General features: G+C 39.8%; 1 protein-coding gene across 7 annotated transcripts in view; it reads left to right on the top strand.

The window, feature by feature from the left end:
* Positions 1-15,597, top strand: part of SATB1 (SATB homeobox 1) — a 124,418-nt gene that overhangs the window by 65,517 nt on the left and 43,304 nt on the right. For 6 of the 7 annotated variants that reach the window (XM_056857263.1, XM_056857261.1, XM_056857264.1 and 3 more), the window contains exons 6-7: positions 3,645-3,756; positions 5,829-6,283. In XM_056857263.1, coding sequence (XP_056713241.1) covers positions 3,645-3,756; positions 5,829-6,283 — 567 coding nt within the window. The remainder of the gene's footprint in view (positions 1-3,644; positions 3,757-5,828; positions 6,284-15,597) is intronic. The other variant, XM_056857265.1, reaches the window with a different exon arrangement.

Raw genomic sequence — 15,597 nt, forward strand, 5'->3', positions numbered from 1 at the left:
TAGGCTTATGAGATGTCAGGACTGTTCTAGTTGGGGGGAAAATCATCTTGGGTGTTTACAGAAAGAGGATTACATTAAGCTGAAATGACTATACATTTTCCAGTTTAATATTTGTCCATCAGCTGTTTAATCGTATTTAGATAATTGTGTAAATAAGTTGTTGTAGCCCTTGCCCCCTCTACTGCTCGAGCTTGAAAGCTTTAAACATCAATGAGCCAGTTGTGTAAATGCTTCTTTCTTCCTGCCTAGTTCTAACATTAAAAAAAGGACTAAGAAAGTTTTTGGCAGTGATAGTTGGGAAGAGCACATTTCACTCACTCTCTCTCTCTCTCTCTCTCTCTCTCTCTCTCTCTCTCTCTCTCTCTCTCTCTCTCTCACACACACACACACACACACACACACACACACACACACACACACACATCTCTTAACAGTTTTACCTAGTTCTGTAGATTGTCTTGGAGAACATCTGTCTCTGGAGCTGCCTGCTTGCTTTTGTTCTGTGTTACTATTGCAGTGCCTGTGTTCTTTAAGATTGATCCTTGGTCTTCCTTAACAATTTGTGTCTAATATATAAGGTATAAACCTTAGAAGAAGGGATTTGGGGACAGAGCAGGATACGTTTGCACATACCTGTTTTGACCCAAAGCTGAGCAATCACTGATAACAGATTTTGCAGTGGCTGGTTGATTTGGCAGCAAAGCATGAGCAGTTTTGGTTTAGATGATTGAATTGATATGATTAATGTTTTTTGTTGTTTCCCAGAAAGAACAACAATGCACTTTTAATCATAATTATAAACCATTTCTGGCCTGCCCGATGAGATAGGTCATAGTCAAGAAATGTCATCCTAAAAACTGTTCTATTGATTGATGAAGAATGGATAAGGTCTGAAAGGCTTCCTCGCATCTAGAGAGAAACCTGGCCTACTAAGCAAACAGTATAAATGCTGTCTTAGATGGCTGAATTTACTTTGTCACAAAATTGCTTGCATACCACCTTATGTCATACTTCATTAGAGGATAGGAATCCAAGTATGGGATATATTTTTAAGCTGTCTAGATGAACCGAAAATGAACTTTAGAAAAGAAATTTAGTCCTTAGTGTCACATAGTTATGGAAGATATTATAAATAATGCATTTGGCTGGAAAAGAAAACTCAGGCTATGGCAGATGGTATCATCCCAAAGTAGTGGGGCTTTTGCAAAGGTGGCACCATTTCAGATCGTATCTTCATCAGGCTCTGAGAAAAAGAACTAAAAGTACTGTGCATGTATAAATTGGGTTACTTTTGGATCTTAGAGATGCATACAAACTCAAGTAACCTTGCAGGAAGTAGGCATGAAGTCACAGAGATATCTGTCTTCAGTTTTAAATGAATTGTCAAACTTGTCAAAAGTTTTTCTCTTTCTGAAAGGGCAAAAGCTGTCACCAGCTCCTAAAAGAACTAATTTCTGACATTGCAACATGCTATATTTTATGCTAGTTCTGCTTTCATGTGTATTTATAATCTCTTTATCGCTATAGACATTACGAAGAAAATAAATGAATAAGGAACCCATAGCTTGAAGCTAGGGTGGCCAGCTCCCGGTTGGGAAATTCCTGATGATTTGGGGTGGAGCTTGAGGAGGGCAGGGTTTGGGGAGGGAAAGATCTCGGTGGGATATAATGCCATAGAGTTCACCATTCAAAGCAATAAAAAAACCTCGTAGCCATCTGTCATCTTACAGTCTTGAAAGTCCCACAGAATGTGCATTTCCTTGACAATTCATTCTTGTTAAAAAGCTTGGTGTCACCCAGTGAAAGCTGATGGACAATAGATTTTGGGCAAACAAGAGGTACTTCTTTACTCAACATGTAAACTGTGGACACTGGACGTAGAGATGGCCACAACAATAGATGGCTTTTAAAAAGGAGTAAATTCATGGAGCCCCATGGCGCAGAGTGTTAAGCTGCAGTACTGCAGTCCAAAGCTCTGCTCACGACCTGAGTTTGATCCCAACGGAAGTTGGTTTCAGGTAGCCGGCTCAAGGTTGACTCAGCCTTCCATCCTTCCGAGGTCGGTAAAATGAGTACCCAGCTTGCTGGGGGTAAAGGGAAGATGACTGGGGAAGGCACTGGCAAACCACCCCGTAAACAAAGTCTGCCTTGGAAACGTCAGGATGTGACGTCACCCCATGGGTCAGGAATGACCCGGTGCTTGCACAGGGGACCTTTACCTTTACCTTTTTTAAATTCATGGAGGATGGTTCCATCAGCGACTACTTGCCATGATGACTAAAAGAGACTTCCACATTCAGAGGTAGTAAAGCTCTGAATACCAGTGCTAAGAGGCAATATTGGGGGAAGGCCTCTATTTCTTATTTGTTGGGCCTCCAGGGCAGCTGGTTGACCATTGTGTTAAACAGGATTCTGCACCACTGGTCTGATCCAGCAAGGCACCTTTTATGTTATCCAGGAAGGAGTCTTTGTAATTATGAAAACCAAAAACAACAGGCCAGCATCAGCATAACCTGAGGTGGAGCAGCTGGAAGTGCCCAGAACTTCTGGCAGGGCCTACTACTGTCCCCCTCTCTTCACTCACTTGCTAGCGCTCTACCACTCGTGCTCCAGGATACTTGCACTGCTAGGGTGGCTGGGGAAAAGGCTGTAGGCAGTGCAGGTGGCTGTGCATATTGGCGGAGGTGGGGAGGGCTCACAAGCAGTCAGGGGAAGAACACACAGGCAAGTGGGAGTCCTGAGGATGGGTGGGAAAGAAGGGTGTGAGAGGAGGTCCTGGGGCAGAGGGGGACGGGGCCCCCTGTGAACTCTCTGCCCAGGGGCCACCAAAAGTGAGAAATGGCCCTGATAGGAGTGATGTGCATTCAGATATTAACTGAATATTAACTGAATAGATATTAACTAAGGAACATATTTTTGTTAACGTAGCAGTCATGACCCGGAGGCAGGCAATGGCAAACCACGCCTGAATGTCTCTTGCCTTGAAAACTCTGCAGGGTCACTATAAGTCAAGCTGTGATTTGATGGGGGGAAAAACCCATAGATTTGGAGCGCAATGATTTTTTTGGGGAGAAATGAAGCCATTATTTAATATTCACATCTTTCATTTATGCTAGTGCCCAGTTTCTGTTGTAGATGAAGGAGAATAATACGAGGTAGGATAATGGGCACCTGAGCATTTCTCCTCTCTCCATATATTGTGGCCAGCATGGACTAGTGATGGGGCTAGTGCCAGCAAGCACAGAATCTCTTCCTTTGCCACCCCCTGCCAAACTGCTGCATGGCTGCTGCTGTTAGCCCAGTTGGCCTAACCAGACAGCAGGTGAGCTTGTGAAGTGTCAGTGCCCCAACTTCTCATGAAGTAGATGTCGTTTTAGATGTGTGTGTAGCAGCTCATAAAGTGTCTATTCCAACCCATGCAGCAAGAACTCTGGTATTGCATCATTTTTCCCCCCCAGGGATGCTATACTTAATATTTCTGTCAAATATAGTAGCAGAAATGCTTAAGATCTAAAGAACTACAAACTCAATGTGGTGTTGACACTAAAAATATTACCCATCAAATAATATAAAAACTTCTTTTGTTAAACTATTCTGTAATACAGATGATTTCTCTCCCCCCACCCCCCGCGCTTCCTTTTCAGAGTATGATTTCTTCCATTGTGAACAGCACTTACTATGCAAATGTCTCAGCAGCAAAATGTCAGGAATTTGGGAGGTGGTATAAACATTTCAAGAAGGCGAAAGATATGATGGGTAAGCAAAAAGATAAGAACTGAACTACTGGTGACTATATGCTTATGTTTTAGCAAACTTTTAAGCTTTGTATAAATTTTGGAACTGCAGCACTGTCTTAGTCTGATGAAATCTCTGTACTTCTTTTAAAAAGTTCGATTCTTTAACAGTTTTAACAACTATCAAGGGAGGAGAAAAGAAGACACATCAATGCTTAAACACTGCAGATGCTTGGCTTTTTAAAATATAATGCTTATAAATATGAGTACCTTGGCATCTTTAGTTTTCTGTTACTCAGGCAAAATATTTTTGGAATGGAAATGGTGGCAAAATTATGGTGAGCTCACACATGCATTCCGTACTTGATGTCTGCAACATTAAGTGACGGCTTGATTGAGTGAAATAAAATAAAATTTTATTTATTAATTATATCCCGCTCTCCCCGGCAAGCCGGGCTCAGAGCAGCCTACAACAAAACAATGCTTAATAGATTTACATAAACCATATTAACACAATTCATATAATAAAAGAATCCAGCGCCATAGACATCATCAATCGATAAAATCAGCAATAAATATATGTGCATAAGATGGCGCTCCTTAGTAGTATGTCTGCTTTGCAGGGCTTATAAGCAGTTAAGTCCCCCCTAGTAATCGGACTAAGTAGAGATGTTAAAATGCGGTGGGAGGTAGGGAGGCCAGCATTGATGGAATACCATAGCTATCCTCAACCATAAGCCTGGCGGAATAGCTCTGTTTTGCAGGCCCTGCAGAAATTATATACAGAGCTTTCTGAATGTCTTATTTTCCTTCAGATGCAATTTCTCCCAACATACATTTATCTGCAGGTGGATGGATGTAAAATCATACTCTTCTCTGAAACCTTTTTTCAGCCATCCCTCCCTAAGTATGGAACAATGGATCCTGTGATAATGAAAGTTTGTGGCCAAGTCTACTACACCTAGCAACCATTGCCATGATCATAGAATGCTGCAAACCTTGGGATAGCTAGAATGGTTGCTAGCTCTCAATGCTGTAACTATTTTGTAGCCTGACTCTCACAAGCATTTATTCACATGTTCCTTTTTATTTCACTGAGAAAGGAGGATCTATTTAAATGTCTGACCTAATTCTAAGATTAGGATGCATGCGTGAACCAGCCCTAAAATGCACATGTGAACAAGCCCTGAACAACAGTTTAATATACAGAAAAGACTTTGAGCTTGTGTTTCAACACCTTAAGGAAGGGATCTGGTGAAGAAAACGTAACTTTATTTTGATCAGGATTTAAAGAAACTTGTGACAAGGAAATCAAGTGATGTTGTGGTTAGCGTTTCACATAAGTTCAGAACTCTAAATAATTTCTTCTGCCACTTATTCCCAAGACCAGATGTGCATGGTGAGTTTGCCAAAGCTCTTGAGAGACTGTTGTAAAATTTTACTCATATTAGTTGTGCTGTTAAAAAGATGCATTTCTTTGTGTAGCCATGGGTTTTATTAACCCTGACTGTATTGTTAATAATAATGTGTCATGTACTTTTCCAAACACCATTTGTAAATGGGAAAAATTACTTTTATTTTGTCTAACAAAACAACATTAAATAATTGAGCTAGTGGGAATTCAGCCAAAAGTTAATATTTTATCAATAATAACAATTCTGCTACTTCAAAATTCTATACTTGTAATCATTCAAAATCTTTATAAAAGTACCAGGCAGTATTTCAAAACAAACAGTGAAACATTTAGATAGATTCTCACTCAAGGCACTGTAAGAAAGGTCCGTGTCCAGTGTTCTAGGTCATAGGATGTGATCATTAGTTGAAGGTTTTTAGGTTGTCGGTGTCAAGTGCAGCATTAGAGTCTACTTTGGAAGGAAAGGATTTTCAAAAAGCAGTTTTCCAGAAATGAAATTGTGTATAAAACATTTAAGTATGTTGGATATTTCATTGTGCAATGTTGTATTGTTACTACCTCTCTTACAACAAAATAGAGAATAAGGTAATAAGAGTCCATGGCAACTAACTAAGAAACTGTAAACTTACCTGCAAACTATTTCATCCAAGTGAATAATATCTCTCATTTTTCCTCTGTAGCTGAAATGGATAGCCTTTCTGAGTTATCCCAACAAGGTGCCAACCACGTCAACTTTGGTCACCAACCAGTCCCAGGGAACACAGCTGAACAGCCTCCATCCCCTGTTCAGCTTTCCCATAGCAGTCAACCATCTGTTCGGACCCCACTTCCAAACCTGCACCCTGGACTTGTATCTACTCCCATCAGTCCTCAGTTGGTGAATCAACAGCTGGTCATGGCCCAGTTGCTGAACCAGCAGTATGCAGTGAACAGACTTCTAGCCCAACAGTCCTTAAACCAACAGTACTTGAACCATCCTCCTCCTGTCAGCAGATCCATGAACAAGCCGTTGGAGCAGCAGGTCTCGACAAACACAGAGGTGTCTTCCGAAATCTACCAGTGGGTGCGTGATGAATTGAAACGAGCAGGAATCTCGCAGGCAGTTTTTGCACGTGTGGCATTTAACAGAACTCAGGTTAGCCTTTTCTTTTAAACAGCAAGATTGATTTTCCCGTATCCCCTCCTGTTCATTATTATTTTTATTTGAACTAAATTAGACAGTTAACAGTGCAATCCTGTGCAGAGTTACACCCTTATGAGCCCATTGACTTAAATTGACTTGTCATGATGGATAAGTAACCCATGATACAAAATCGGTAGTCATTTTGGCTGTGGTTCCAACCATTTACTTAAAAGTAATCCAAGTAATGTTGAACACACATAGGTATTTCTCCTGATATAATTTTATGGTCTACTAATCCTTGCTTGGAGAAGCAGGTAGTTAAAAAGAACAATATTTTACTAAGGTTTTTAAAGTACTATCTGTCTGTAAACAGTTTGTTTTGCTTTGCGTATACGAGGAACATTTTCAAAGTATTACAGCTGTCACCACATTCACATTTGTGCTCTAAATCAGAAGTAGCTCACTTCAGAAGTAACGTACTGTGCCACCAGCTCATTTTACCCTGTACTGAATTGGTAAGGGAGGCTGCACAGATATCATGAGTGTTAGCCAGGTTGCCCACTACATTTGAAAAATCACAGGTCACAACCTGGAGAATTTACATTGGCTGTCCAATACTGATGCCCAGTCTGCTCTTGGGTTCTGTTAAGAGAAGATGGCATCAGTATTGTTACTGCCAAAGGTAAATTCTCCTGTTTGTGACATGCAACCCTAATAGTGGGATTTGAAATTTGTCTTGCACTTAAAATGAGGAGGATGCATTATGTAATCCAGTAAGGAACAAGGTATGTGATGTGACAGTGGCATTCTCTTCCAGTGCATCAACACTGATAAAGATCTGTTCTGCACACTTTTGTGTGTGCTATTTAGACCTGGATTGCATAAATATTGCAGGTATTTTGGGGAGTGTTCCTAAATTCAGTGGTGATGAGTGGCTCGACTCCTCTCCCTCTTCCCTGGGCATCCCTGCGTACTCCCCTGATGTATCATCGAATGTAGGAATATTCATGAATCGAAAACATCTAGCAAACATCAACAAGACTACCCTGTCTTACTACAATAATATTTTGCCATTTTTTGTAACCATTAGACAAGCCAAACAAAGGGAATAGTGAACTACACCGAAGCACAGATACTTTCCCTCCCTGGCAAAGTTGAACACATACAAGAAAAGTAGTCCTTAAGATAAACTATTCAAATGTATATAGTAAGGTGCCATCAAAGCTGCATAACAGAATGGAATCTAAGCACCATACATATATTTTATAATTGCCTAAATTTAAAAAATAGAAGTGGAAGATCACAGAAATGTTATAAAAAGACACCAAAGCCATTTCAAATGAAGAAATGCCTATCCAGGATTTAAATCAGGTAATTAAAAAGTCCAGTCTTGATATGGGTTTTTCCAGGAAAAAAATTAGAATTGGAAAACTTCCTACAAAATTATCTAGTTCTCTAAATAGAACATGATCTGTTTTTTTAAACCGTTACATGTTATATTCAAATATATTATATTCAGATATGTCTTTTTAATCCATATCTGTAGCCCTATAACAGTAGCATATGAGATCTAAAAGATTAGATCTAGGAAGGATTAGAAGTATATTTAAGACTCCCAGGAACTAATTCATAATTTGCAAAGAAATTATCAGCTAAATTAAACGTATCTCAGCCAAGTTAATATATATTTTAGAATATGGAAATTACCCAAGTTATCAAAATGTTTTGATGGGCTACTTTTAAGGGCTGACTTTTTGTCAATTTGTAAATTCACTTTTCCTGTATGTGATGGCTGCATATCTGTACAACAATTTATTCCAGTATTTTTTCTCCTTTTTGTTCCTTTAAAAATAGTTTGGAGGCTCTGTGTATTCCCTTGCCCAATGCAGGGAGTGAATGGGACTTTCTTACTTAAGAAACCTACAAATCAGCGTGGCCACAAAATCTACAAATTAGCTTCATATATAAACTGTCTGTTAATGCACAGCTAACCTATGCTGTAATCATTCCATGCTATAGGTTGATTGCACATTTATTTACTAATGCACAGCTGAGTAATTACCATAGCCCTCATCCTTGTGACTTCTAGAACAATATTGGTGTGAGATCATATCATACCAAAAGTACAGTTTAGTTTAACTGTTCATTCTGCTTCCAGCACCTTCCAGCACTATATTATTGATTTACTCCGTTTACGTACCACCTTTCCATGCAGATGCTCTAGGTAGTTTACATTTCAAAATATAAAAAATATTTTTAAAAGTGTTAATAGTCTTTATACCTGCTTTTCCCCTCCCCCTTAATTGCTGGGAAAGATTCCTACAACATTATGGGAAAGTCAATTTTGTATATGTTTTGGAATATCTTTATTTTGCCAGAGTCTGATTTTTATTAGTTCAGGTAGAACAGCCAGGTCCATCAGACTGAGCTTTGGACAATTCTTTGATAGGTCCTTGAAACAATAATTCATTGAACGCTTTTGGGATTATTTCCAGCTTTGTAACTTCTTCCTTTGAACGGAAGAATTTTGGTAATATTACATCTGCTGAACTTTAATTAAATTGAGCATTCAGAAGATGAATTTGTACAATGTTTCTGTATGTAGCACTGATGGAAGTTACCAAGACTATGTTTTAAAATTTATATTATTTATCATCCACCTTTCTCACTGAGACTCAAGGCGGATTGCAAAATACATGTCTGTGCAATCAATAAGATGAGGAAAGATCTAATGAACAATGTAATAGAACTAGGATTGCAGAATTCTGAAACAAGGCATAAGTATTAAACATTAAATGTTAAACTATGCAAGAAATGGTGTTACATAAGCAGAAATATAATGCAGTGAGAGCAACATAAATCATACAGCAACAGAGGCTTCATATTAGTAGTATGGCCGGCGATTCTGTTTCATTTAAATGTCTTCATCAATCATCCTGTTATAAAGCAGCCTTTATAAAAATGCCTTCCTAAACAGTTCCATTTAAAATAATTTGCAGAAACCCAGACTCATCTGGCCTTCCTGACCTCCTCTGGCAGGCCATTCCATAGGTGGGGACCACTACAGAGAATCTACTTGTATGGGCAATTGTTCATCTGGTCCATTTGCAGGGAGGCAGCTGGAGACGACCCTCTTCAGAAGGCCCTGTTGTCATGGCGAGGCATAGGAGAGGCTGTCCTGCAGATATGAGGGTCCAAGGACATGAAGGCTTTTGTATGTGATAGTAACTTGAATTGAATCTGAGAACTAATGGGCATCCAATGGAGTAACTGCAGGATGGGTACAATATGTGTGCTGCACCTAATTCCTTATAATTACAGAGTTGCAGTATTCTGCACTAACTGGAGTTTCTGAGTTGATATCAAGGGTAGACCTATAAAAAGTGCATTATAATAGTCTAGTCTCAATGTGATTGTAGCATGAATCCAGTCAAGGCAGGAGGTCGTTTTCCAGGCTAAGCTATGTTGGACGAAAGCATTAACTTGGTTCTAATGCTGGGTCTAGTACAACCCCAGAGCTCTTAAAAGTGAGAAGCATGATGTCATTCAAGGCCATCATTGCCTCCATCTTGTTAGACTTCAGGTTCAGTTTCTCAGCCATTTCAGGTTCAGCTCTCAGGCTTTTAACCACAGCAGTCAGGTAGTGATGCCATACCTCTACTGATTCCCTAGGGGATTTGTATAGAGAGATTTGGACAATCAAGAACTTTCACAGGAAAAATAGATAGATGCAGTTAAAAAAACAGTCTTGTTTAACTAATAATAATAATCTTACACAGAGCTCTGATAACATTTGAAGACCATTAAGGCTAAATTTGATCAATGCCATTACAATATCTGCTAAAATAGCACTCTTTATCAGTGAACTAGGAGCAATCCCTGTCAGTGCTATCTATTGAATTTTCACAGTGGTGGTGGAATCTTAGTTGCTCATTCTTGTTTGCTGCTGTGTCACTGATATAGTTATTGGTTTAGGCCAGGGGTGGGGAACCTTTTTTCCACCAAGGGCCATTTAGATATTTATAACATGGTTCGTGGGCCACACAAAATTATCAACTTAAAAATTAGCCTGCTGTATTGGTCAAACGTTTAGCCAAGAGGCACGACCGGAGGCGGCTCCGAGTGTCTGCCACATAGAGCAACTCGCTTTTGAGCTCTGCGGTCCCCAGCTGGGACCAAGAGATTCAGGCAGGGCAGCATCCTTCTGAGCTAGAGATCTGCCAGGACCCATAAAGGGCCAGACCAAATGATTTCGCGGGCCTTATATGGCCCCCCGGGCCTGACGTTCCCCACCCCTAGTTTAGGCTGTCACTTCCTTGCCAAAAAAAAAACCAGGAATTGGCAATATTTTCTGAGATAACTACATAAACTGTTCCCAGTGCAGCAGACCATGGTTTTGGTACATGTGTTTTCTAGTGTTCTAGAAACTTCCCGGAGTTAGTGACTGCAAACAGACTCTGTACTAATAAACAGAGTAAGAGTTCTAGTAGTAGTACACCTTTCTGCTCCAACCTATCTGTGTAATGACCCCATTTTACCTAAAAAGTACATGGGCAACCCAATCCTCAGAGACTTCCCGGCCAACGAGGAGGCTAAAAATAAAAAGATGTTCAAAAATAAAAAAGCCTAAAAAACGGGGGGGGGGGGGGAAATCGCCCATTGCCTACAATGGGGCTGTGCCACTGAAAAAGGTAGCGCAGCTCCGCCACCACTCAAGGGGGTGTTCCCGGGGCGAAAGGGTAGTGGAAGCTGTCTAAAGACGGCTCCCGGGAACACCCTTCCCATGCTGGCGTGGACTTTCCCTTCTGAGAAAGCCCTACTGGTGTGGCTGCATTGGTGGCGGGGCTGCATTGGTGGCACCTACACCGGTGCAGGGTCATACTGGCTCCTAAGGAGCTTAGCGCCCTCCTTCAGGAATGGGTTCTTCATGTAGTATTTAATATTTGAATAAGCAGTCCAGTGCTTTAAGCAACTAATGTAAGTTTGCAATGCTGGAGATTTTATATTGAGGTAGGTTTTATTTTATTTGTGATGCATCTGCATCATACGGAGGCAAAAAGAAACTGATAATAGTTGGTGGCTGTAAATGTAAAACTAAGTTTGGGGTATTAATTTTGTTCATAAATATATCTAACTCCTAGCATGATTTAGATATGTAGGTACCATAGGTACTAAGATTATTACTAAACATATTTGCCTCTTATATTTAGGGTTGCCAGAAGAACTAAAGAAAAATGTCCTGTCCTTTTAATAGAGGCTTAATAGGATAGTATTTACTAGACTTCAATGCCATAGAGTCCAATTGCCAAAGTGGCCATTTTCTCTGGGGGAACTGATCTCTGTCACCTGGAGATCTGTTGTAGTAGCGGGAATTCTCCAGCCACCATCTGGAGGTTGTCAACCCTATTACAAAGGCTGTTTGAAAGGAGCCTAGGGTACACATACATATAGCAAGCTTTCAGCCCCTTTTTCTGTTGAGCCAAGAAATTGAAGTTGACTAAACTAGAGGAGTTGCTGGTTAAACTGGAGCCCATCTGACCAGTGGATATACTCAAAATTAAGTATCCCAGCCTGCTGAGTTACATAGACATGCAGATTTGCTCCCAAGTAATTCTTGTTCTGTTCTTCATCCATATAGACTTCGAAGTCTCAAGGAATAGCTCAGAAACTTATCTTGAAAAAAGTGTATGTGTGGTGTGGGAGGTGATTTACTCGATTCTGAACTGCTTTCAGTTATGTACAAATCAGGGTCCTGCAATGTATATTCAGTAGTTTAAAGGGCATATCACAGATTTACATATATCACCCAGCTAGGCTTTCGTGTTTCCCCCCTTCTTTTCCCCACTTTCATTGGCACACTGCTTATTTTCCAGTAAAATGAAGAATGAAGATGGATTATTCAAAATTGATAACAGTAATGGACCATCCTGTAATGTTTTATTGAATCTGAGTTCTGTAAATTATGTGGTGGAGGGAAATTTGCCTTCTTAAGTATAACAGAAATTGCCACTGTGTTCATATAATTCTTCATAGTGTAATTTTAAGAAAAAGCACACTACCCACATCACTGTTTGAGTAAAAGGTACAAAGGTGCTATTACACTACCATGACAGCTCTCCTCTTGCTAATAAGCGACAAAGATAAATGTGTCTGCTTATAACTTAGTTGGCAGGGCTCCAAACTTGCGGGTGGAGTTTGAAAATAATCTTCCACCTGGATATGAGATTTCAACCCACTGCAGTGGAGACAGATAGCATATGAGGACATTCTGCATATTTGGGGGGAAGGTTTCAGCAAATCACATTTTTTTCTTTGGAGAGCTTTGAAGTTCCATAAGGCTGATAAAATCTATCTGAATCAGTGATTACATTCAAAGAGCAGACAAACTGGGGGCCAGACAGGCTATGTTTTAGTGCATATTGGCAGACACTTTAATTTATCTCCCATTTTAAAGAATTCATAATTAGCTTTTGAAAGTGCTGATATTTATTGAACATTTTTGTGCAATTACTAATGAAGTATACTTGCAATGACTTGTAAAGATTTGTTTATTTTTTTGTGATGTGGCTGTGGTTTAAATTGACATTTGCTTTAAGGGAAAAGATTGGGCTGTTGAACTAGCAAATTTAAGCTCATATCTTTGTGTTCCATGTATGGCAGATTTCCAATATGAGAATTAACACCAGCTGCATTAATGGAGTAACTGTTAATATGGCTAGTTATGACATAATCATACTAGCAATGTTTATGCTTTGTGGTATTTCTATGTTTATAATGTAATTGGTTGATGCCAGCAGTACAGGAGAAATATGGTGGGGTCATTCAAACATAGAACAAGATCTGGACACTCAAATATATATTAGTGATACACAACTGAAGGCCCAAAGGCCAAATTTGTACCCATGAAGAATCCTACCTAACTCTCTAGATACCTATCAGAGGCACATGAGAAGGTGACTGGGGCATCTGTACTTTTGGAGGGGCTGTGGCTCAATGGAAGGGTCCCAGGTTCAATCCCTGGTATCTCCAGTTAAAAAGGGCCATGCAGTGGGTGATGTGAAAGACATCTACCGTGGAGAGCCACTGCCAGTCTGAGTTGACAGTAATGATCTTGATGGACTGATGGTCTGATTCAATTAAAGGCAGCTTCATGGATATACTTACTATAGTTTGATGGAAGATGGGGAAGGAAGGACTATCCTCTAGTGTTTTCTGAATAGGAAAAAGAGTTGCATGAAAACTAGTTCCTTGCATACACTTTCTGTAGTATTGTTCTCAAATGATGTGCAGGGACTTATTGGTATGATCTGAGAGAGTACTGCAAGAGATAAACACATTAAATAATTAAAGGCCTCCAAGACATGACACACCTTCTCCAAGGGCAAATAATTCTGGTGTATGTTTTCCTTGGGAATGGTTGGAACACTCAATCACTCTTGATGCAGACATGAAAAAAATTACACTTCTTTCAGAGGAGATCACTTGTATCTCTGCACAAGTAACTGCTCTGGGCATATGGTTTTCTAATCAAAAGGCATATCCAGATTAGCATCTCACTCAGAAATGCTGCTGATTGCTTTTTTTAGAAAACAGGTAATTCTGCCATATCTCAGCATTGGTATTGCAGAGAATCTGCTCAGGAAGACAATATTAGAAATTTGTAAGTATTGCTTCTGCCTAGGTTTACCAACTTCAAGGCGGAGCCTAGAGTTCTCTGGAATTAAAGCTGATTTACAGACTACAGAGATCATTTCCCCTAGAGAAAGGGCAGGTTCGGAAAGCAGACTCTGTGGTATACCATAGAGTCTAGAAGAAACAGAAATCTAAGAATGTCTTCACATTCGTGCTGAGCTCACTCTCTTCCCCAGATTTATTTACTTTATTTCTACCCTGCCTTTTCTCACCAATGGGAACTCAAAGCAGCTTACATTGTTCTCCTAGCCATTATATCCTTTTGTCAACCCTGTGAGGAATGCTGGGCTGAGGGTTTGACTGGCCCAAGGTTCCCCCACGAGTGTCCATGGCAGAGTGAATTCAAACTTGGTTTTTTCATATCCTAGTCTGGCACTAACCACTCTCCAAAAGTTCCCAAACTGGAGTTAGCAAATTTACATCTGCCTGATGCATTAAAATTAGGGTTTCCAGGTCCCTCTTCTCAACCAGCGGGAGATTTTGGGGGTGGAGCCTGAAGAGGGTGGGGTTTGGGGAGGGGAGGGACTTCAATGCCATAGAGTTCAATTGCCAAAGCGGCCATTTTTCTCCAGGTGATCTGATTTCTATCGGCTGGAGATCAGTTGAATTAGCAGGAGATCTCTGGCAGTTGGCAACCCTAATTAAAATAATACAGCTACCATATACACTAGAATGTACAAGTCTTTAAAACACAGGAAAAGATTAGCAAAATGGTCTGTTAATGTTTGAAAATGGACTGAAATTATAGTTACAGCTATTAATCCCTCACAAAGTAAATTTTAAGTGATTTACAAAAATTGAAACAGCCAATAGGGTGTTTTTGAATCAAAACTGATTCCTTTAAGAGTCTTGGAAATATGAATATGAAATGTGAATTTAAAGTAAGATACTGAACAAGTATGGTTGCCAGCTTTGGTTTGAAAAATATCTGGAGATTTGGAGGGTTAAGCCTGTGGAGTGTGGGATTTGGGGGAGGGGAGGGCCTCAGTGGGATGTAATGCCATAAAGTCCACCAAAACTGCCATTTTCTCCAAGTAAACTGATCTCTGTCGCCTGGCAATCAGTTGTAATAGTGGGAGATCTCTAGCTACCACCTGGAGGTTAGCAACCCTATGAACAAGTATCCTGAGAAGCTTGTATTCTCAATAAAGAGATGCTTGGAAACAAATCCCCTTTAAATTAACAGGATTTACTTCCAAGTTTAATAGTTGAGAATTAACTAGCAAGTTTTAGGGCCTTTGAATCAAGCTCTGGACTTGTAGAAAAGTTAGATCTTCATACATTCCAATAGGCAGTCGTTTCAGGTAAACAAGAAAAACTGCCTCAGTAGTTTTAGAAATCATTGTTCATATTTTTAGCAGTGATCATCAGTAAGGATGTATTATTTGGTAATGTAACTTTTTCAATATTTTTATGGTAATTTTCCTCATAAATATTCAAAATGTTCCCTCCCCCCCCAAATAATAAACACAGCATCATTTAAAATAATTTCAAATTCAAGAAGTACTCTCAATTGCTCTGTTGGTGGGTGGTAGTTATGATTATTGATTTCAGTGTATGTTCCTTACAGGTTCCTGTATTCATACCTTTTTTACAAATAGTTATTGCTTTATTTTGCACAAGCAAACAAATCT

This window comes from Euleptes europaea, chromosome 11 (assembly GCF_029931775.1).
Source record: "Euleptes europaea isolate rEulEur1 chromosome 11, rEulEur1.hap1, whole genome shotgun sequence".
Lineage (NCBI taxonomy): Eukaryota > Metazoa > Chordata > Lepidosauria > Squamata > Sphaerodactylidae > Euleptes > Euleptes europaea.